The 25,532-nt window shown below is 38.7% G+C and overlaps 1 protein-coding gene across 1 annotated transcript in view; it reads right to left on the bottom strand.

Moving 5' to 3' along the window:
* Positions 1-25,532, bottom strand: part of LOC136877787 (uncharacterized) — a 144,250-nt gene that overhangs the window by 9,277 nt on the left and 109,441 nt on the right. Inside the window, exon 8 of the mRNA XM_067151994.2 lies at positions 21,802-21,940. Coding sequence (XP_067008095.2) covers positions 21,802-21,940 — 139 coding nt within the window. The remainder of the gene's footprint in view (positions 1-21,801; positions 21,941-25,532) is intronic.

The following is a 25,532-nucleotide window of genomic DNA, read 5'->3' as shown; positions in this document are numbered from 1 at the left end:
ACTGGTGATAGTGGTGGTGACTGCAGTTTAAGAATATCATAATTGTTCCGTACTGACTTATATATTTTCTTTATGGTGGTGATTGTACAAAACCGCACAAGAAGAGGGCTGAAGTTAGGTGCCTATGTCAGAAATGCCAGGTTCTATTTCAGGCCTATCACAAGCTCTAACTGTACAAATCAAAGGGGTCACTACAATAACATTATATAAACCACCGTCAATCGACGTTTGAAGAGAATTAACTCTTTTTATATGGAATTGAATACTATCACCTCATATGTAAATGAAAATCAATCCGTCCGTCCAAGTGTTGGGCCATGTGGCCTGTTACGGTCTTGCATTTTCTTTCCATCGCTTCTTGGTTGGTAGCGTAGGATCTCCTTTGGTAGTCTTCCAGATTCCATCCTCTGAACGTGACGTTCCCAGTTTTCTTGGTAATCATAGATGTAATTGATTACTGGTTTCACATTCAGTCTCTTAAGCACATCTTCACTTCTTTTACGATCCCATTTTGTATAGCCTGCTGTTCTGCGCATGAACATCATTTCACATGCTGTAATTCTGAAAATGTCTTGAATTCCTGTTGCTCATGCCTCACTGCCATAGCAGTGTTGGTCTGGCTAAAGTGTTATAAAGACGTAAGCGAATGTGTTTTTGGACAAGAGACGGCTTCATAAGGTGATTTATAATTCCTGTTGTTCTGGTAAACTTGGTTATTTTTGCAGAGATATCAATTTCCCCTTGATAAGATAAATTGTATCCCAGATAAATTTTATTATCTAAACAGATTTTACTGGGGATAGGGTCCTTCCCCTTAAAGGCCATTATTTTGCTCTTTTCTGGTGAAATGATCATGTCGAATTCTGAAGAGACTTTCTGGATATTAAATACTGACCACTGAACCACACCCCTCCTTTACCGGTATTATAAGACACAATGTTATATACCCACATCAGGAGAAAATTAGCGTGGAACGTGACTAGGAAAGGCTGAAACACAGCCCTGAACTGGAGATGTCCCTCATTATCGGTGAACAAGGAAATGAAATTAACACTACTCCAATAAAAATCAGAATGAAATTTACAGGGGGTTTATTGATAAAATAAAATTGAAATAAAGGTCATAGTGAGAAAAGCCAGTAATAAAAAGATAGTTAAAGGATTCAAACAATAGCATACCTTGTTGAAGCATTCTCTCAACATCATCAAGCGAGCGTCTCGTTATTACACTCCAACATTAAAATTAAAAATTGCCACATAGCTCACCTCCTCTAATACAAACTTGATACATCCTGTAGCATTATTATCACAATTTACACAGCACAATAAGGTCGTTTCTTTCACGAGATCCCTTATTATTCATAGTACTTGCGTGTTTACATGCCATTATTCACACAACAATAGCATCATCTCATCAAAGCCTCCACGCATTCGTGGAGAATAAGGTAGCAAGAAGAACAAAAACATTAGATAATAACATCCCACAGAGACCAACATCTCTGTACCAAGGCTCAAAGATTAAAATCCCAAAGATACAAACGGGCATGCGCACAACCCAAAAGAATAAAGTAAACAAATATGGCGGCCTCACGGGCGAGCCATTGGCCAAGATCAAGACACGGCAAAAATAAATAATGCAGTAGCGAGATCAAACACAAAACACACAACCACGATTTAAAGGGAAAATACAACTGACCGATACATCACCTTTGCACTCCCCTGACTCACGGACACGCACCCGCACATTCACACATATGCCAGCATGGCCAAAAATTGAGTGGCAGCTCCATTTTATTAGATCAACACCAATCCACATAGCACAACTCACCTGGTCACAACAATGGGTCTCGCATCATACAGCCAACAGCGTGCACAGTCCAAACAATTTAATAACGGGATCGGATAAATATTCCGTGCTCACAACCACCATGTCTCATGCTGCGTACAACCAGAATGGAGCTTCGAGTCGACACAGCGTGCTTACACACATTCGATGGCAAAATGCCATATAACGCAGTGCACATCAAAATCAGTTTGAGACCCAGTTACCAACACCGCATAATCATAATAATAACAACAGACACACATTCCATTCATGCTGTGGGCCGGAAGACGCGTATCAATCAGTTATAATTAAATCAAATGAATATCCCGGCAAAAGTAAAATCGGTATAAAACAAGAATCAACGTACCTGGCATATGAATGATGAAAACAATAAGTAGTAAGCTAGAATAGGGTAAGTTTAAATATGTTAAACAGCCATTTGTAACACAGGAAAGCTGCTCCCAATTGCGTGGCCTCCATTGTTAGTTCATCTCCTCAGAACAAAGCAAAGATTCTCTTCAAAGAGATAAAATTCCTAGTCTCGTAAAAGCAACGATCTTCCGTGTTAATGACAGATAGTGCTGCACTCTCTGGTGTGTTGATACAAACACATAAGTTGCTCGCACTGAGGCTGTACGAAGTCATTTACATACGAAAAACGTCAGATTAATAAACATGCCAGTAGGCATGGTTGACCACTGAGGATTATCATCTGATGATGCTACCAATACAACATCATCAGCAAAGAGTATGCCATCTAGATGTATGAAATATCCATGCCTTTCATGCCTCGATTCCTGCATTATGTTGTTCCTATAGATTATGAACAACAAAGGAGAAAGTCCACAACCTTGTCTCACACCTCATTGTAAATAAAATAAAGTTCTTAATCCTTCAGTATTACTATTGTTGTTGTTGTTGTTATTATTATTATTATTATTATTATTATTATTATTATTATTATTATTAATAAACTTGTGTGTTCAACAGACTGGAAAGCTTTTAAGTTACATTTCACTAAGTCAACAGTGGAAAGTATGGAACCTGGAATTTCTGATATACAACATGTGACAATGAAGTTTGGTGAACGAAGTCGCAACGGTTGATCCAGCAACACTGGCAACACACAACGCTGCACCTGTGTCGCAGCAGGTTTTGACCACCTGCTCCCAACATTGTTCAGTTGAGCATTGTGTGTGTGCTGTCTAAGACCTGTTTGACAGAGTGTGTGTTTAGTGCATTGGTTCTGAACTGCAAACAGGAACATGAACGATGAAAAGATCAATGTACAGTTTTGTTTTAAGCTTGGCAAGACACTGAAAGAAACGCATGCGATGCTGGTACGTGTTTATGAAGATCAAGCACTGTCCTTAAAGTGTGTGCATGAATGGATCGCCTGTTTACGAGGAGTCCAAGAAAGTGTTTCTGACAACCCCCGTAGCGGAAGACCGGCGACCACCGTCAGTGACAAAAACATTGAGAAGGTGAGGACATTAATCACGAACGATCGGCGACTAACTGTGTGCATGACAGCGGATGAACTGCAGATTAACCATGAATCCATGCGACAAATCGTTACCCAGATGTTAGGGAAGAGGAAAACGTGTTCTTGTCTTGTGCCACATCACTTGACTGATGATCAGAAGCAGGCACGTTTAGAGGCTTCACAGGATTTTGTCGAAATGGCGGATGCGACACCAAATTTCTTGAACCATATTGTCACTGAGGATGAAACCTGGTGTCTCAGGTACAACCCTGAAATGAAATGGCAAAGCATGGACTGGCGTTCTCCGGGATCCCCTCATCGGAAAAAGATCCCATGACTCAAACTCGCTTTGAAAGGAAAGAGATTTGACGATATTCTTGACATCCAACGAAATGTGACGAGGCTTTTGAACACCATCCCAAAGGAAGCCTTCCTGCAAAGTTTCCAGGACATGTATCACCAATCTCAGCAGTGCATAGTTATGGGAGGGGACTATTTCGAAGGACAGTAAGGTCACTGTCGTGCATTGTTCATCTATGTTGATAGTACAGGACTATTCCCAAACTTTATTGTCACAGGTTGTAAGAACCTACCTTCAGCCCCCTTTCTTTGTGCAGTTTTGCAACTTATACAAATCATCACCACCAGCTATTTCATTACCATGATGACTAAACAATATTTCCACATCAGTGTCTGTTAAGATTAGCTTTAACAAAAACTGTATAAAATAAAAGTTGTGTAAAATATACTTTCTGATCTTTTATGTTTTGAGCACTTTTACTGTGCAAGGAATAATAATGGAGATAATCACAATTGTTATATTTTTCACAAACTTCCAAATACCTCTGGAAATATTAGTTCTATCTAAAAAGTGTAAGTAACACAAATTATAAAGAATCCAATTTCCAATGTGCAAGCTACTGTAATGGAAATATTTGCATATTCAGATTTTTACAGAATCCATCAACAGCGAGCATCACTGATGTGGAAATATTGTTTAGTCGTCATAGTAATGAAATAAATGGTGAGATGGTGGTGGTTGTGATTGTTTTTATAAGTTGCAAAACTGCACAAGAGGAGGGATGAAGTTAGGTGCCTATATCAGAAATTCCAGGTTCCATTTCATTTGGACTACTGTTTCCAGGCCTGTCACATTAACCTTCAATTGCAGAAATCAAAGGTATCACTATAACATCATTCTACAAATCACCTTCAAAACAGTTTGCTTTTAGAGAATGTGTAAACTTCAGCAGCGTTGTTGGCGACTTCATCACTCACATTACAAGCTGGGGATATACACTAGTGTCCAAAAGTTAAGCATTATCACTAAACAAGGCCATTCCGCCTGATAGGAATGTCAGACGAATTGCTGAACAAACGGAAGCTGACTCACACACCATATGTCACACAACTTGTCCAAAAAAACAGTGTCAGAAAGGTTCTGATAGCTAAGGTACACCTAAGACAACAACTAACAAAACTTGGCAATGTCTTCCACAACAAAATATGCTGTTAATAGGGTGTATGGTTACCCCTAACGGCCACACATACTTTGCAGCGACATGCATGCTCTCTATCAAATGGTCCGAGAGCTCTTGTGGCAGTCGATCCTATTCCTCTGAAAGGGCAATGCGTAGGTGTTGGAGGGTCCTTGGTGGAGACTGACAGGATGCAATTCACCTCCCCAATGCATCCCAGGCATATTCTATAGGATTCAGATCCGCAGACCTCACTAGCCAGTCCCTGTGATGAATGTCTTCCCCAGCCAGAAATTCATCCACCAGAGCAGCGCAGTGCGGTCGGGCATTATCGTTCATTAAGAGGAAGTCTGGATCAACCGCAGCTCTGAAGAGTCGAACATGTGGTCTCAGTACCTCATCCCTGTATCTCTTAGTGTTAACAGTGTTCCTCGGACCATACATGAAGATGTGCAGGTCCGTACGGCCATTCAACATGATGCCGCCTCACACCATGACGCCACCACCACCATACTGGTCCTGTTCCACGATGTTCCTGTGGTTAAATCGGCTACCCATTTCTCTCCAGATTAATGTGCGAAGGGAATCGTTCTGCAAACTGAAGTGGGATTCATCTGTGAAGAGCACATGCCTCCATTCATTCATGGTCCAGTTTTGATGCTGACAGCTCCATAGTAAACGGGCCCGTCTCCGTGCTGGAGTGAGCGGGACGCACACCGTTGGACATCGGACAAACAGCCCTGTTGTTCTGAGCCTCCGGTACACAGTTTGCCAGGAAACGGCAACCCCTGAGACGGCTGCAAGCTCTGCTGACAATTGTCTAGCAGGTGCACTCCGATTTCATCGGGCAGTTAAGGCCAGATATCGGTCCTGCTGCGGGTTGGTTACCATTGGTTGACCTGGTACTGGCCTACGACTAACATCTCCTGTGGCTCCAAAGCCTGGAAACGACACTTTGTGGCACATTCAAGGATACAGCGACTTCGGTCTGCGTATGGCCTGCTTCCAGGGGGCCGAGTATTCTACCCTGCAAAATGGGATCCAAATGTCATCGTTGTACCATTATGTTGTCACGTTCACCATGAGGCTACGCTCCACACACTATAACTGGGCAAATACGACTGAGGAAATATGGGGTGTAGGCACTGGCTGTGTTTACCTTGCGGTTACACCGCTAGTCAAAGCAGGGAACACTCCTTTCCTATACAGAGCGAACAAGTAAGGTTGGTAGGTGCATATGTCGTGCGATTTGCGGTCTATTTCCTGTTGCCCTGCTTACTCGTAACTTATGCTTAATGTTTGGACACTAGTGTATTGAGGCTGATGAATATAGGGAAACTGCTGAGTGATGGGCAGAAGTAAATGATCTGAGTGTCACATTTTGTTAAGAAGGAAGCGATACGTTCCACTGTTGACTTAGTTAAATGTAACTTAAAAGCTTTGCAGTCTGTCAAACACACACATGTTCAACAACAACAACAACAACAACAATAACAACAACAACGACAACGACGACAAGTAGGTCAACGGATTGCAGCCATTTTGGACCCAGGCCAACGACACAGAAACGGTTTCCAAAAAAAACCCACAGCAAATGCAGGAGTAGAGACAATAATATTATTGTTTTTACGTCCCACTAACTACTTTTTTGTTTCTTTTGGAGATGCCGAGGTGCCAGCGTTTAGTCCTGCAGGAGTTCTTTCACGTGCCAGTAAATCTACTGACAGTAGGCTGACGTATTTGAGCACCTTCAAATACCACCGGACTGAGCCAGGATCAAATCTGCCAAGTTGGGGTCAGAAAGCAAGCGCCTCAACCGCCTGAACCACTCAGCCCGGCAGGAGTAGAGACAAAGGAGGACATCATAAAGATAAGTTCCAGATTTCAAGTTCCTAAGTATTTAAACAGAAATATACATAAATATTCTAAATATTTAAGTGTGACTTTGTAGAATCTGATGATGTTCTTTCAAGAACAAAACATGTCATTCTTTGTTTGATACTGTGTATTTTTATTCCTTGTTTAATAATGTAGTTTTTTACAGGTATGTTATGTAATATCATACTGAACTTGTGTGTTCGACAGATAGGAAAGCTTTTAAGTTACATTTAATTGAATGTCATATACAACTCCAAATAGCCCAAGTCATTCATGAACAGATGCTGGTCTAATCATACTTACCCAGACAACATCTTTATCAGCACCAGTATAAGAACTTTTAAGTAGGCAATGGAAAGGAACAAGCAAGTGCAATTTTTTTTTTGCTAGTTGCTTTATGTTGCACCGACACAGATAGGTCTTATGGCGACGATAGGACAGGGAAGGCCTAGAAATGGGAAGGAAGCGGCCATGGCCTTAATTAAGGTACAGCCCAGCATTTGCCTGGTGTGAAAATGGGAAACCACGGAAAACCATTTTCAGGGCTGCCGACAGTGGGATTCGAACCTACTATCTCCCAAATACTGGATACTGGCCGCACTTAAGCGACTGCAGCTATCGAGCTCGGTAAGTGCAATTTAAGTCATATATAGAAAGAGAGAAACAATGAAAGGAACACATAACAGGAAAATCACAATGACAGGTCAGCTTGGAAAGAGGGAGAAATAGAAAGGAAACGCAAAAGACAACTAATTCCCGCACAGCCAACATCGACCCATAATGTACAAAATTGCATCTGGCACTCAGTCCCAGTACTCATCAAACCAAACCCATCCTAATTTCAATAAGCTGGATTGGTGGTATCCCCACCAACTGGGAAGGATACAAAGACTTCTCTATCGTTATACAAGATATCTCAAAAAAAAAAAAAAATTCCTCTGAACATACCAAGAATGTGTATTCCAAGACTAATGAAGAAAAACCACTATTTAGAGATCTCCATGTTGCCTACTGCATAAATCCTTTCTCTGAAGAGGTTACCAGCATATCCATCAAACTCTGTAAGCTAATAGGTAAACAATAGACAGAAAAATTTGATATCGATATAAAGAGTAGCCGAAAAACATGACACTGTAAAATTAACAGAGTAATAACAGAGGAAGTTCTACACATGCCTTCTGACAACTTTGAAAAACCGTCTGAGACCCAGATAAAAAAAAAAATTAAAGAAGACTGGGATATCAACAAATGGAATACTGAAAAAGAAGATACAGTGTGGTGGACTGATGGCTCAAAGACTGTGAATGGCACAGGAGGAGGGATCAACAGGGAGAGACCGGAGAGATCAATCCAGATGAGCCCGGGCAAACACACTACAGTCTTTCAAGCTGAAGTGATAGCTATCACAACATGTCTTGAAGAAAATCTGAAAATAAACTTAGGAATAAGAACATTTTCATTTTTACGGACAGCCAAGCAGCCATTAAGGCACTAGAGGCAGTCCAGATAATATCCAGAATTGTCTGGTATTGCCATTCACTTCTCCTGAAGTTCTCAAAGTACAACACTGTCAAAATAATATGGGTACCAGGGCATGCAGGTATAGAAGGAAATGAAAAGGCAGATAAACTGGCCAGGAAAGGGGCAGAAACACATTTTGTTGGCCCAGAACCTGTATGCGGAATTTGTTATGGACAAGACCGATACCACATAGGAAAATGGGTACAAAAGAAACAAATGGAGAACTCTAAAAATACTCCACGATGCAGGCTTGCGAAGGAACTGATAAAAGGACCAAACAAGAAGCATACTAAAGAACTGTTGAAACTCAGCAAAGAAAATATAAGATGGGTAGTAGGACTGTTGACAGGACACTGCCATCTGAAAAAACAATATATGTAGGAAATGCAATGAAGCTGAGGAATCAGTTGAATACATACTTTTTGAATGTGAGGCGCTGGGTAGAGTCCCACTCTAGGACTATCAGGTGAAGAGAGAGAAAAAATCCAAGAAGACCCAATAAGAACAACCTGCAGCTTTGTGAAGGGAACAGGTATATCTAGGTGGGAATGAAGGAAAAACATGGTAGCAAAAGATCTTAGAGGTTGAACGCTAATTAGGAACTAATTTAGAGGCCCCATGAGGAAGAAGAAGAAGAAGAAGAAGAAGAAGAAGAAGAAGAAGAAGAAGAAGAAGAAGAAGAAGAAGAAGAAGAAGAAGAAGAAGAAGAAGAAGAAGAAGAAGCCCAAAAAATGGACTTATCTGGCATTAAACAACACAACGCACACCGCTATAATGTTACTCCAGATCAAGCGTCCCATCCGCTAAACACACGTGGAAAAGACTCCCACGTCTCACCTAGCCAATTGCTCAACCTTCTGTCTAGGTATACTGTACTGTTTACCCCTGAGGAAGTCTGAAACACCATTCAGAAGCTCTAAGTAGGGAAGTCTGCTGGTTTGGATGATATTAGGAATAAACAAATAAAGAATTTTGGTGAAAATACCTTGGAATGGCTCACTAATTTCTTTAAATGGTGCATCTGGTCTGAGATGATCCCCCAGGCATAAAGCAAAAGTGCAGGCAGATAATTTACTGTTCAGAACTGTTTTTTGACCTGCCTTAAAGTAGCAAATGAAATTAAATGGCGTATGGTTTTTAGTGCCAGGAGTGTCCGAGGACATGTTCGGCTCGCCAGGTGCAGGTCTTTCGATTTGATGCCCGTAGGCAGCCTGCGTGTCGTGATGAGGATAAAATGATGATGAAGACGATACATACACCCAGCCCCAGTGCCAGCAAAATTAACCAATCATCAGGTTTAAAACCCCGACCCTGCCGGGAATAGAACCCGGAACCCCTGTGACCAAAGCCAGCACGCTAACCATTTAGTCATGGAGCCGGACTTAAAGTAGCTTAATATGTGCCTCATCAGCTTCTTTCTGTTCTTCTGTATAGTTAGTGAAATGTCACTAACGATAGTTTACCTCTGGCATCCAGAAATAATGGCTACAAATCTCTTCATATGGTTATAAAGGTATTTAAGGGTTGCACTAATGATGTATTGATAAAAAAGAAGGTAGGCAGAGCAGAAATACAAATGATCAAAGCCATGTATGGAAAGTGTGTAAGTAGTGTGAAGACTAAGATAAGACAAACAAATTGGTTCAATGCAGAAATAGTACTTCGACAAGTAAGTGTACTATCCCTTCTACTCTTCATCACAGTCATGGATGAAATCCACAAGAGTGTACAACAAAAAATGGGAAACAAAGAGACAAAGGCTTTACTCTTTGCAGATGACATAGTAACATGGGGAGAAGATGAAATTGAAGGACAAGAACAAGTTACTGTGTGGAATCAGGAGATAGAGGAATATGGAATGAAAATAAGTGTGGAGAAGAATAGGACAGTAGTGATGACGAGAGGTAACAGAGAAGAGGGAACACTGAAGTAAATGGAAGACTATTAGAAATTGTGAAAGGCCTCAAATATTTGGGGAGTTTAAATGCAGAAGATGGGAAAATAAACAAAGAAATTGGAAAGAGAATCCAACAAGCCAATGGGGTTTTACCACTGTTGAGAGGTATATTTCGCAACCGGGGCGTCCCAGAGAAATGCAAGAAAATTCTGTATTCAGTGTATTACACAGAAATATAAACATATGCAGTGGGCACATGGACAACAACAAAACATGATGAAAGCAGAATCCAAGCAGCCAAGACGAAATTCCTCAGAGGAATAACTGGGAAGACATGAAGGGAAAAGATCAGAAATTTAGAAATCAGAGAGGGAATTGGATTCCCTAAACTGCAAGACAAGATACAGAGAGACGAGTAAGCTGAAATGGTGTGGATCCATGATGAAAATGGAAGAAGATAGAGTTCCAAAGTGAGTATTTACAGATAAAATAATAGGAAGAAGACAACAGGTGAAGGAGAGTACCGAGAAGAGAGGAGTAACGTAGAAGAAATATTGGAGGAAGGAACAGTGTAATGGAGAGATAGACAACTGTGGAGGTCCGCAATTCACAATTCGACCCAGAAGATTGGAAATGGGAAATAAAGAAGAAGAAGACGACGTAAGAAGTAAGGCTGTAAAGGAAAGGGACCAAAACCAGGATTACTTGTTTCGAGGACTTGGAAAGATCCAAGGGAAAGCAACATGATCTGTTCTGGGTGATTTCCGACAAAAGAGTAATGTTACAAAATACTGCAAACTTTGGGATGGGAAGACTTGGGAATACGGAGACGAGCTGCTCGTCTATGCGGTATGTTCCGAGCTATCAGTGGAGACATGGTTAGTGGAAGAATGGGGCTGAGTGAAGCTTTTAAAGATAGGAAAGTATATGAAGATAATGTTGGAATTCATGAGAAAAATTATTGGATCATGATCTTAGTAAATTCTGTGTCCAGACCAGGAGTAACAAAATAAGAGCAATTTGCCAGGCAAATATATTATCTAAACCCACACAAAAAGTTCTGAAGATGTCCTTGTTTCATCTTTTAGCTTGCATTTGCTTTCAAGAAAGTGTTTGTTGGACACTTGTGTTCAATTTCTTTTGCCAGACAATGTATTGCTTCAGCCCTTCTGCTTAATGTGTTGGTTAAACAGACAATAATAGCAATCAAAGAGAAATTCAGAAAAGATAACACGGATTAAAGTGTGAAATTTCAAAATCTAAGATTTTCCAATGGTATACATTTTACCTTAGCTGGGAATAAGATCTGGATGAGATACTGAATGGTATGGTCACAGTCCTGAAAATGGTATTCTAAGGAACATAAAGTGCAATAAGAGGAATAAAAATCCACTATAATGAAGTCAGGTGAAGCAGGTTATATCAGATCAGGAAACAAAATGTTAAAAGAAGAAGATGAAGTTTAAAAATAATTCTACTAGGGAAGGAAAAGAAAAAAGCCACACCAGGGTGACTGGAGTGGGATGATAATGATGATGATGATGATGATGATGAAGTAAAAGAAAAATCTGCAATGACAGAAGCAGGAATAACATGAGGTACAGTGTATATTATTCAAATCATGGGAAGCCTTTCTGCAAATAAAATCTTTGATTATCATCAAACGGGGTGATTTCGGACGGTTTTGAGGTTATTTTCGTCTTAACTCACGAATGGAATCTTAAATTGTATTGTTTATCATCCTAATAATGAGGAATATATCCAACTAATGCAATACCCTACAAATGAAAAATATACGCTGATGCACGTTTTCTTGAGAAAACAAAAAGTAGTGTCTGAATTCAGCCCGTACTTCGGGGTGATTTCAGACGCACATTCTTTTTAAAAAATGAGATTAGTTACTTGTAACATTCATTTTAAACCGCTGTCCGAAGTTTCAAAGCGTATTAGGTGATTTCGGACATAAATAGTCCTTTACTTCAATTCTTCGTTATTTTTGCTTTAGTTTTGTGATATTTAAAGTGTTCTGAGGGTGTCCAAAATATGACTAGATGGTTAAAATCATTGTAATGATAAACGTAACGCGTTACTGATTGATCTTTTTTCTTTCTGACAAGGAAAATGGAAAGTTTTCCTGTATAACTTAAAATATTAATAGTTATAAACTGCACAGAGATCCTACTGAGAAATCTTAATATTTTTTCTTACAAATGGCACAAATCTCAGTGCAAAGAAAGGTTGATACAATGAACATGTAGTTGCCATGGCCTATAAATCTAAAATACGTTTTCTTTGAAAATAAAAATTCCTCTCTTCTCAACTAGGACTAGAAATGTTTTCAAAATTTGTTCTTTAGCTATTGTATCCTCAGCAGGGATGTTAGGGAACACAAACACTTTTCTGCTGTTTTTATATGGGCACAAATATTTGACATCCACATCCCTTGAACAAATATTTCAGGCCAGGCCAAAATACTGCCTGTATGCTCTTTGTTCCTCAACTTGTATTTATAATCTGCAACAAGGAAAGCCTCTTCTTGCAACACCAGAACATCATTACATTCATTGTGTGCTTCATCGCATTCATTTTCACTGCTGCTGCCAGCAAATACAGCTGCCAGCGCCATCACTTGTCTCTATACTGCTTTCATCTCGGCGGAAATCACGGCCAAAAATAGACTTTCCAGGAAGAACATTTTATTTGCGGCAGCGGCGGAAAGTAGCAGGTTGTGTTGGGTTGGAGCATGGCCGGCGGGTGACGAGCTTCCTTGAGCATTTCCTTCTTCCTCGTTTAGCATTGGTTTTTTGGATGTACATTCTGCACTTTATTTTGTAGAATGGACCACGGCATACCATAGAAATCAAATGCTTTCCTATAAGACAACTTGCCACTTTTAATATCACGTACGGCTTTTTCTAATAATTTTGGTTCGTAATTACCCCTCGAAGCAGCTTCTTTCTGCCCTGATAATTTCTAGGCATTGTCCGAAATCACCCAGACTGCTTTCAGTTTTCAGTAAAATGTGCGTAAAACACTATTTTTCACTAAATCACACCAAAATTCCACAGCAATCGTTTATATACACTTCAGTCAGTTGATCTTGCTAACAACCATAGTTATAATGCATTCCTTCTGACCACAACAATCAAAAGTATCCACTTAATGATAATGCATGAATTTTTAACAATACCAGTGCACACAGGAAATTTTCCAAAGTATGAAGTCGATTCGTAATAAAAAGCACAGAACGTGGGAAAAATAACCTCAAGGTCAAAATAAAACGCGCGCAGAAGTGCAAAGCACCAGCGACTAGTTGCTATGCGACAAAATATGGCAAATCTACCATACTGTCCGAAACCACCTCTGTGTCCGAAATCGCCCCGTTTGCCGGTTCCTAAGTTGTTGTAAGCATAGTAAGTTGTTTTTCATAGCATTTATTTGAAGCACTGTATTGTTATAGAAGTGAAACATCAATAATAACTGATGCAGAGAGAATAAGAATGCAGTACGTGCCTTTAAATTATATTGCCAGAGAAAAATGTTAGGTGATTACATTGGATCAACAATGAAGATCTTAATCAAGTAGCTTCAATGAGCAAGAAAAATCTGACAAAAGAAGTTTGGAGATATCCAGGACAAGCTTTGTATTGGAGGTGGGAAAAAATAGTAGAGGAATTCCAGGGGAGATGCAACCTATAACAGCAGCATAAACAAGGAAAGTTTAGCACTAGAAGCCCACCTGTAGGCCAAAATCATTAAGGCATCAATTCTTTATGGTCTGAAACCATTAGCTGGTTTGAGTCCTGTTTGGTGAAGAAAAAAAAAAGTCAACATCAGAATGTTGGCTGGCAGAGCAGGAGAAGTGGCAGTATACAAATCCGAATTGCTGCACTGAGTATTAAAATCCTAGGTTCAGTTACAAATCTTTCCACAGTGCTCACATGGAGTGAGGTATGTCGATGGTGATTTTCCCATCAGATGAGGAGTAACCCCATTGGCATTATTTGACATGTGCTGACATCAGGTTTCACCCTCTCGCTACCACATTATCATCATCATCATCATCATCATCATCACACAATGTACAACATATAATGTGCAGTCATCACATTGGACTCAACCACACACACTCACATAATGATCTTTGCCTGTGAGGCAAGGTGTAACTAATTCCTTGATCAAAAATAGTGCACACAAATAAATGAAGACTGCAAACCGCACATCATTATGGCCAATGGACTTGTATCCAAGCGCTTATGCATTAAAATACACATACAGTTTAGCACTAGGTGTGCTACCAAACACACTATAGACAATACAAGTTTAAGAAAGCGGAGATTGTTATTAGTGGAATACTGTGTAGGAGGTATACTGACTGCAGGGTGATTGGGGATTTAAATGAGACTATGGAGTGGGTATGTGGGAAACTGGGAGTGAAATTTCTAGATCCTAATGGGTGGGTAGGAGATAGGGATCTGCGCTCGGATGGCCTTCATTTAAACCGCAGTGGTACGTATAAGTTAGGAAATTTGTTTGGAAGGGTAATAGGGAGGTACATTCAGGGAAACGGCATGGCCTAGGGAGCGGTGATAAGGGAACAGGGAACTGGAAATCGAGTAGGGATGACATAAAATTGTTAGTGTTGAACTGTAGAAGTATTGTAAAGAAAGGAATAGAATTAAGTAATTTAATAGATATATATTTACCAGATATTGTAATAGGAGTTGAATCATGGCTGAGAAATGATATAATGGATGCAGAAATTTTCTCACAGCACTGGAGTGTGTATCGTAGAGATAGGATAGGAAGGGTGGGAGGGGGAGTGTTCATTCTGGTGAAAGAAGAATTTGTAAGCTACGAAAAAGTTAAAGATGAGACACATGAAATTCTAGGTGTAAGGCTCATTTCTAAAGATAATAGGCAACTTGATATATTTGGAGTGTACAGATCGGGAAAGGGTAGCACTGATGCGGATTCGGAATTATTTGATAGGATAGTCAGCTATGTGGGAAACGACATGGAAAGAAATGTGATTGTAGCGGGAGATCTGAATTTGCCAGATGTCAATTGGGAAGGAAATGCGAACGACAGGAAGCACGACCAACAAATGGCAAATAAGTTTATATGGGAAGGACAGCTGATTCAGAAAGTGATGGAACCAACCAGAGGGAAAAATATTTTGGATGTGGTGCTGATAAAACCAGATGAGCTGTATAGGGAAACTGAAGTAATAGATGGTATTAGTGATCATGAAGCTGTTTTTGTGGTAGTTAAAAATAAATGTGATAGAAAGGAAGGTCTTAAAAGTAGGACTGTTAGGCAGTACCATATGGCTGATAAAGCAGGTATGAGGCAGTTTCTAAAAAGTAACTATGATCGGTGGAAAGCGGTAAATAAAAATGTAAACAGACTCTGGGATGGGTTTAAAGAAATTGTTGAGGAATGCGAAAACAGGTTTGTACCTTTAAGGGTGGTAAGGAATGGTAAAGACCCACCTTATTATAATTGAGAAATAAAGAGATTAAGAAGGAGGTGCAGACTGGAAAGAAATAGAGTTAGAAATGGCTGTGGAAGTAAGGAGAAATTGAAGGAACTTACTAGAAAATTGAATCTAGCAAAGAAGGCAGCTAAGGATAACATGATGGCAAGCATAATTGGCAGTCATACAAATTTTAGTGAAAAATGGAAGAGTATGTATAGGTATTTTAAGGCAGAAACAGGTTCCAAGAAGGACATTCCAGGAATAATTAATGGACAAGGGGAGTGTGTATGTGAGGATCTTCAAAAGGCAGAAGTATTCAGTCAGCAGTATGTAAAGATTGTTGGTTACAAGGATAATGTCGAGATAGAGGAAGAGACTAAGGCCAAAGAAGTAATAAAATTTACGTATGATAACAATGACATTTACAAAAAGATACAAAAGTTGAAAACTAGAAAAGCGGCTGGAATTGATCAGATTTCTGGGGATGTACTAAAGACAATGGGTTGGGATATAGTACCATATCTGAAGTACTTATTTGATTATTGTTTGGCCGAAGGAGCTATACCAGATGAATGGAGAGTTGCTATAGTAGCCCCTGTGTATAAAGGAAAGGGTGATAGACAAAGCTGAAAATTACAGGCCAGTAAGTTTGACATGCATTGTATGTAAGCTTTGGGAAAGCATTCTTTCTGATTATATTAGACATGTTTGTGAAATTAATAACTGGTTCGATAGAAGGCAATTCGGTTTTAGGAAAGGTTATTCCACTGAAGCTCAACTTGTAGGATTCCAGCAAGATATAGCAGATATCTTGGATTCTGGAGGTCAAATGGACTGTATCGCGATTGACCTGTCCAAAGCATTTGATAGGGTGGATCATGGGAGACTACTGGCAAAAATGAGTGCAATTGGACTAGACAAAAGAGTGACTGAATGGGTTGCTATATTTCTTGAAAATAGATCTCAGAGAGTTAGAGTAGGTGAAGCTTTGTCTGACCCTGTAATAGTTGAGAGGGGAGTTCCTCAGGGCAGTGTTATCGGACCTTTATGTTTTCTTATATATATAAATGATATGAGTAAAGGAGTGGAATCGGAGGTAAGGCTTTTTGCGGATGATGTTATTCTCTATAGAGTGATAAATAAGTTACAAGATTGTGAGCAACTGCAACGTGACCTCGAAAATATTGTGAGATGGACAGCAGGCAATGGTATGTTGATAAACGGGGCTAAAAGTCAGGTTGTGAGTTTCACAAATAGGAAAAGTCCTCTCAGTTCTAATTACTGCGTTGATGGGGTGAAAGTTCCTTTTGGGTATCATTGTAAGTATCTAGGTGTTAATATAAGGAAAGATCTTCACTAGGGTAATCACATAAATGGGATTGTAAATAAAGGGTACCGATCTCTGCACATGGTTATGAGGGTGTTTAGGGGTTGTAGTAAGGATGTACAGGAGAGTGCATATAAGTCTCTGGTAAGACCCCAACTAGAGTATGGTTCCAGTGTATGGGACCCTCACCAGGATTACCTGATTCAAGAACTGGAAAAAATCCAAAGAAAAGCAGCTCGATTTGTTCTGGGTGATTTCCGACAAAAGAGTAGCATTACAAAAATGTTGCAATGTTTGGGTTGGGAAGAATTGAGAGAAAGAAGAAGAGCTGCTCGACTAAGTGGTATGTTAGGCATACTTGTAAGTGGTATGTTCCGAGCTGTCAGCGGAGAGATGGCGTGGAATGACATTAGTAGACGAATAGGTTTGAATGGCGTCTATAAAAGTAGGAAAGATCACAATATGAAGATAAAGTTGGAATTCAAGAGGACAAACTGGGGCAAATATTCATTTATAGGAAGGGGAGTTAGGGATTGGAATAACTTACCAAGGGAGATGTTCAATAAATTTCCAATTTCTTTGAAATCATTTCGGAAAAGGCTAGGAAAGCAACAGATAGGGAATCTGCCACCTGGGCGACTGCCCTAAATGCAGATCAGTATTGATTGATTGATACTGGACACTTCCATATTCTCCCGTATTAAGGTGAAAGACATGTTAACAGTGGCGCACCTGGCGGCCTAACCTAAGAAGATATGTATTGTTTATTCATTACAGATGATATAATTAATTTAATGGTACATGAAACTAACTAAAATGCTCAGCAAGTTTTGATGTCTAAGCATTTAAGCAGATCAAGCTGCCTTAATGAATGGGTCGATACAACATCTGACGAAATAAGGAAATTCCTCGGTTTGCGCTTGTGGATGAGTCTTGTGCAACTGACATCCTTTGCCTGTTATTGGAGCGATAAGACAATGTTCTACACGAAAGGTGCTCACAGTGTTCAAGATTAACTCCTGAAAAAATAGAAAAAACTAGTTTTGCTGCTATTACCTTTACTAATCCGGCTATATACCGTATAACCAATCTGCTAAAGAAATATGACGTCAAAATCGTGTATAAAACTCGTAACACGAATCGTAATATATTTTTTAACTCCAATACCGTTAATTCAATACACAATAAATTTTCGAATTCCAGAATTTATAGACTCAAATGTGCCCAATGTAACTTTACGTACATAGGACAAACCGGACGCAGTTTCAAAACTAGATATTTGGAACATTACAATGCTTCAAAACATAGAAAATATTCCGCTATGAGCAATCATATGAAGGATACCGGCCATAACTTTACCAAGATTGAACAAGACCTTCATATTATAAAACACGTCAACAAGAGTAAACTGATGGCGGAGTTTGAAAATGCTTACATTTTTCTAGACCAACATTATAACATTAATAGTAATCTAAACGATGTTCTTGACACAAATAGCCCATTAATTGAACAAATCCCTAAATTACTCACAGCCTTCAACATAAATACAAATAATTTCATGAAAATATTTAACTATAAACATGTCAGCAATTTCCCTAACGCAATAGTAGCCACTCCCAAGTCACCGATTCACGTCACAGCCCCTCCGCCTACTCCTAATGTCCTCAATGCTCCCCCTACCTCCCCTCTCCTGACTCATTCTCCGCCTTCACAGACACACCCCTACAATACACGTAGCAGTAGAATAACAACGCCAGATTGTCTGAAACAACCAACAAGGCTAGTCACCTCTCTGTCAACACTTACATTTATTTTCTTACACATTTCAATTTTCAACATGCACTACATTGCGAATTCTCCCACATCTAAGGCTTTATTGAACACCCTATTTGTTGAATCTACGCTAGACAGCTCATGACTGCAACCTATCACAAAGATTATACTTATGCTTCAAACGCATTTTGACCTTATCACGCAGCCACTTGGAGTTAACAACTCTACTGTAATTCTACGTACTTGATTTTCAATCAACAACATTCAAAGATTTATTTTTTGATATTAATTAATCCACGCTTCATTAATATCAAATAATTTGTACACTCCAAATGTATGTCTGATCACATGACTGTCTTATTCTACAAACAACCAACTTGTACTTTTTTAGACAAAGATTAGTATTCATTCAATGTACATACAATACTATGAGAAGTTCATTATTGAATTTTAGTTGCATTTAAGCATCGCTTTCTCCACAGACTAGATTTTTATGACTGTTTTATCTTGTATTAAAGCATGTATTATACTTTAATGAGGAACCCAGTTCAGGGCCCTGACTTAGCTTTAGATTAAGTATGGCTGAAGATGCTTACAAAGCCTAAGCAAAACATGTCCCATTTTAACATATATGTAATATTTGTATCTTAAACTTAAAGATTGTAAAGTATTGGAATGGTGGTTTTTAATAAATTAATTTGAAACTTTTACATTCTGTACTCCAATACGACTATCATAATGAAACTCATAACATGTAATAATGTAATCCCAAGAATTTTGGTCTGGCACTCAACGTGTTAAAACTGATAGAAAAATGAAACTTAAATAATGATTTTTGCTTTGTTCTACTACGAAAGTTGGATGTTAATACTGATGGAAATAATCATACTCAATAATGTTTTTGTTTTGTCCGAATCCTTGGCTGAATGGTCACTGTAGGTTTTCAGTTCAGAAGGTCCCAGATTCGAATCCTGGCCGGATCAGAGATTTTAATCGCGTCTTATTCTTCTGCCTCGGGGACTGGGTATTTGTGCTTGTTCCAACACATTTCTCTCCATATTCAAACAACAAACTACACTTCCAACCACCACAGAAACATGCAATAGTGATTACTAAACCTCGAATTTTTAGGTGCTTAGCTGCCTAAAATAGACCCTCAAATATGTTCTAAAATATTTTTATGCAGCTTCAGTCTTGTGTATTTTAATAGGCATCAATAAAATACCATGTTTATTTTGCTAAATTGATTAATAATTTGTTAAGGGGAAATATAAAACAAGTTTCACTCACCTCTTTGCTGCAAACATCACAGAATATACAGTAAAACCTCATTAATTCAAAATCGTTGGGACGCAAAAATCGGACTTCAAATTACGTGATTTTGAATTAACCACCAATTCTTAATTCAGAAATACCAACCCTTGTCGCATCAAAAAATAAGATCTGTACTGCATGCAATTAACCTTGATTCAAAGTTTAAACCATTGAAATGCCATGGAAAAAAACAATTTCCAAAATGTATCCAACAAGGTGCATTTACAGTATTCAAATTCACAATACAGTATTCACTTGGATAACTCACTGACAAACGTAACCTCCCTCAACGAAAGAAAACAAATGCATGATTCAAAGATGAGGAGAAATCTAAACTGACTCCCCTGAGCAAGTCCTTTATTCATTGGATTACTGAACTGAATGCATTTTAGATGTCCTGTACTTGCACGGAAAGTACCCGATGCCCTTAAAACATCGTGGTTTATCGAACTTTCGTATGACGAGGGGAGAAAGTCTCTCGCTTCCGTCTGCATTTGAACACAGTACAGTGACTCGCCTATCCTTGTACAATTTCCCGCCATGGTACTTATCTCGTAATTCAGAAATGCGAACCCTTGCCAGGACACAAAGTATTCTAAGACGCATTAATGCACGCAATCAACTTGATTCACAGTTTAAACCTTTCAAATGCCTTGGAAAAATCTATACCCGAAATGTATCCAAGGTGCATTTATATTATTCAAATAATGCACTTGAATAAATCACTGGCAAACATAACCTCTCGCATCGAAAGAAAAAAACGCACTATTCAAAGATGAGGACAAATTATGCTGGCTCCCTTGTACAAGTTCTTTATTCATTGGATTACTGTACTGAATGCATTTTAGATGTTCTGTACTTGCACGGAAAGTGCTCGACGCCCTTAAAATATCGTGGTTTATCGAACTTCCCTCTGACAGGGGGAAGAAGTCTCGCTTCCCTGTGCATTGCAACACAGTGCAATGACCCCCCTTGTACAATTTCCTGGCTGGCACTTCCTTCCTATAAAACCGTAAGTCCGTTTGGGCTCGGCATTAAAAAAAAATGCAGTTTCATCGGCATTGACAATATTCGGTGCGTACAAATTGATTATATGAGCCAGGCTTTTTCACCAACTGTTGGCATCGCCGGTGTTCGCGGATTCTGCATCTCCGCACACTGCGTGTTAAGTGATAGTATGGTGTTCCTTAAAACGCTGAATACAAAAGAATTACGATTTTACTTGAACTTAGCAAATATGAAGCACACTGTAGGCACACCGAAGTGAGTGAAAATACTGAAATCTACCCCAGCATGTTCCGGAAGACACGTTCTATCATGACGCGGATAAATTTTTAATTTAAATTACTCTGAAAAAAAAACATTTTTTAAAATATAAAGGCAGTTTGAATTAAAAGTCTGAATTTCGGTAATGGGACTGACATTATTCTTCGAATGACGAATTATCCATAATTCGAATTAAACAATTTAAATAACATACAAAATCGTACCTCGTGTTTCCGGGAACGAGAGATTCTTCAAATTAGGCGAGGCTTTGAATTAACCGATTTCGAATGATCAAGGTTCTACTGTAATTTTACCCTCCAATGTGAAATGGGGAAACACCTGTAACCACTTTTTAATTAAAGACAACTTGGAACCTGACAATTCCAGTATAATTCCCAGTGTATAGTGTACTACTACACTCAGTTTCAAGGCCGTCCCGCAAGGTGCACTGGCAATCAATGTCTTGCGATATAACGCAAAGTGGCACAAATTCTCTACATAGTGCATTTGATGCAACTACTTAGCAGGCATAAAAAAGTGCTACATATTACTTACTTCTTTTGGTTCACATAGAAGGGACAGAAGTAGCATTTGAAAATAGCGCCGGGCCTGGGGATATGCTGAGCCAGGTGAGTATTCAGTTCCAGGGAAGAGGAGCATGTGAAGGGGCAGTTCTCGCATTTCCTGATTTCAGCTATAAACAAAAGGGAATATAAATCATTATTTTATCATGAAATAAGACAGACACCCAAAAGTAACAAATACACTGCTCAAAAATTACAGAACCTATTCTACTCGACTGAAATATTTTTATCCTGGTGTATCCTAAATGGAACAATATACCACCAACTGAATGTATATCCCACACATTTCAGAAACCCCTTTCTCTGCAAAACTCATAGGTGAAATCTGAGATAGTTGCAGACTAGAAAAGAAGAAAATAATGAAATCTAAAATCTATCATTCGTTCATTTACTAATTCTCCACCAAGTGTTTTGTGAGGCATCTTGTCATGGTGGAAGTTAAGTTACTGATCTGACAGGTTCACTATTTTGCAATGCCGCCAGTTGAAATCCTTAAATAAAATTTTGCCATTTGACCATTAAACTTGTCAGATTTTTATACATGCTGACATATGTGATGTGGACATTGTTAATCTTCATTTTTAAAAGAAAATGTAATTTTATTAATAAATATGATTGTTCTGCATCCCATCAACTACTTTTACAGTTTTTGGAGATGCAATGGTAGTTTGTTACCCATGATTTTGGAAACAAGAGCCTTACTCACAACTAGATCTATCAAGGTAGCTCAGATCATAAATAATCAACCAAGGGGAAAAATCTGACCAGTGTGAACATATATATTATCAAAAAACACAATGGAGGAAACTGAAATTCATTTGGAAACATTGACAAGTCCAATTCTGCTTCACTCATGACAAATAATGTCTTCTTGAACACAGATCACTACAATCTAAAATGGAGATACTCCACCAACAAGATGAAGCATGTGGATGGTTGTTGATAATCCCACAGTTAGGCTTAGGTCTCTTAAAATGGCAAATTATCTAATGTCCCCTGGCAACAAATCTATGTCAAAGGCTTCACCACACACTTCATTATCCCCAAGTATCTCACTGTTTGTATTGAATAGGACGATGCAATAAATCCTTTACTTTGTGAAGCGAAAAAAGTAGGATCAGGGTGTGAAATATGGGGGTGGGAGGAGAGAGGATTCCCTCACTACCGACTATTTTATCTCAAAGGTTCCTCCCCACTAAAATTGCCCACGGAGGGGGATTCTTTCACTATAAAATAATGAGGAAAATCTAGAAAAGATATATTACTGAAATTGATGTCTTTTTCTGTGTATTTTTCCATAAAAACATCAGCAATAATACACATAATACAGAAATAATAGAATGACTGCCAGACCTTGAGCAATAAAGCAACGTAGCGGTGGCAACTTCACACCTGCAGCCTACTGTGTTGTTCATGTTTCACTCTGACAAGTCCATTTGAAACCCAAGCAAAGATATAACTTTCCTCCCTTGTCAACGCTCTAAGCTTACACCATTCCTGTACTTCTTGGAGAGGGTGTGTTTCTGATAGGAAGCCAATAGGACAATATTCACTTAAAGAGTTTACAAATGAAATAACTTCCCAGTGTTTATCATTCTTTTTATAACAACAGAATTCAGACAAAAAGATTTAAAATTTAAATTTTTTCTGGGGGAGGAGATAATTTACTTACTGGGAAATTATACCCCCCACCCTGCCAGGTACAGTATGAAATAAACACTAGTAGTTAAGCCCTATGATCCTTCTGCTCCCCCCCCCCCAACAATCATTTATTCCTGATTTTGCATCCTGGATGGAATTGTTTTTACTTTTTGTCCTTGTTCCAACTTACCAATATATATCCCTTAAAATTGTTATCAACTTGCTAATATGTACTTTAAAATAAATTTGTTTGTTTGTTTGTTTGTTTAATAGTGTATGGCTTTAAGTGCTGAGAGTGTCCGAGGACATGTTCACTTCACCTGGTGCAGTTCTTTCTATTTGACGTCCATGGATGACCTGCACATCTGATGTAATAATAATGACGTAGGGAGAGAATGAAGCTCGGTGTCAGCACATAGCCTACTCTTTTATTTCCTGTTTTGATGATTGAATCTAATATAACTCTACAGTAACAGAAATAATAGATTTTAAGAAATGTTCCTCCAATTTTTTTGGCAGAGTACATGCATGTAAATGAACTAAACATCACACAGTCACTTTTATAGAAAAATCAAATTGTTAATATAATTATCAGAAAAACTAAATATTTCCTCTAGCATGAACTCCTTTCTGCCCTATCCATATAGATAATTTTACGACAAACATAAAAGTCTCTCCTCTTCATGTACAAATATTTCCCACCCAGACTACAAACTTATTTCTGTACTTGTATCTACAATTAATTTATCCATCCATCTTCATTTTCCAAATATCCAGTTTGTTGCTTAAAGATAAAGTGGACTAGCCACATGTTAGCATTTAATGTACATTGGCCCAATTTATCTCTGTATCTCATATATCTCCATTAAAATATACTATCCCTTCAATATAATATATATGCTAAGTAAATCCCTTCTAATTATGATATTGAATTTTTGGTACAACTTTTCCAACCTCATTTTCACTCCTACAATGAATTCTGTTTTATGTTCTGCAGTTATCAGGTTTCCATTGTACTCTCTAGTTCCTTTACCAATAACCTTGTAAGGGACCCCACACAGGGTTGCCAGGTTAATATAGGTTCTTCAGTCTACTGAAACTAATTTTGAATATGTACATTTATAAACTACTTGAAAAAGAAAGCATATGGTAACACAATTATACGTGACCAAGAAACAACTTCATTAAAATAGAATGACATGTTTCGTTCTTGAAGGAACATCATCAGATTCTATCAAATCACGATAAAAAATATTTAGAAATGTTTAAACATTTGTGTTTAAATTGTGTTTGAATCCTTAAAAATTTTAAATTTGGAACTTACGTTCATTAAGTTCTCACTTCTCTTCACTCTAACGATAGAACGCAAGCTGGTATAACACTGGTACTCTGTCATTGGCATGAGTCCAGCTTGCTAGCAGTCCGTTAACCCTCTGTGACATACTCCCCCCCCACTCCTTGGCCACGTCATTGACATGCTGAACCATACTTTTAGGTGTGTTTTTACTCTTAGTGTCCCCCTTGATTATTATTATTATTATTATTATTATTATTATTATTATTATTATTATTATTATTATTATTATTATTATTATTATTATTATTATTATTACATTAAAATTGTTGGTAAACTATGTACAGATTCTTAATGAGCATTTAATGGGTTTCCTATGATACTGGTAATTTTCCATTACGTCATTTTCCGCTGACTTTTGGAACTGTACTTTGCAGTTTTATTATTACGAGGGCTATTTTTTTCAAGGTCCGATCGGTCGCGACAGTCAAACGCCTGCGAATATATGATGAACCGCTGCGCAGATGCGTTGCGCAACGTCTCTGAAATGACCGTTATGCGCCTCACCTCAGTCCCGTCAGTAGTGAACGTGCAGCGCGCTCGTAAACATGGCTACAACGATCGCTTCGCCCGCCAAGTGTGAAGTGCGTGGTGTAATTCGATTTCTTCAGGCTGAGGGGTGCAATGCAGCCGAAATTCATCGCCGAATAAGTCGTGTGTATGGTGAAACGTGCATGAGTGACAGCAAAGTGCGACAATTGTGCAGG

This window comes from Anabrus simplex, chromosome 7 (assembly GCF_040414725.1).
Source record: "Anabrus simplex isolate iqAnaSimp1 chromosome 7, ASM4041472v1, whole genome shotgun sequence".
In the NCBI taxonomy this organism is placed as follows: Eukaryota; Metazoa; Arthropoda; class Insecta; order Orthoptera; family Tettigoniidae; genus Anabrus; species Anabrus simplex.
Note: the sequence above shows the minus strand (reverse complement) of the source record. Positions and strands in the feature narration are given on the sequence as shown.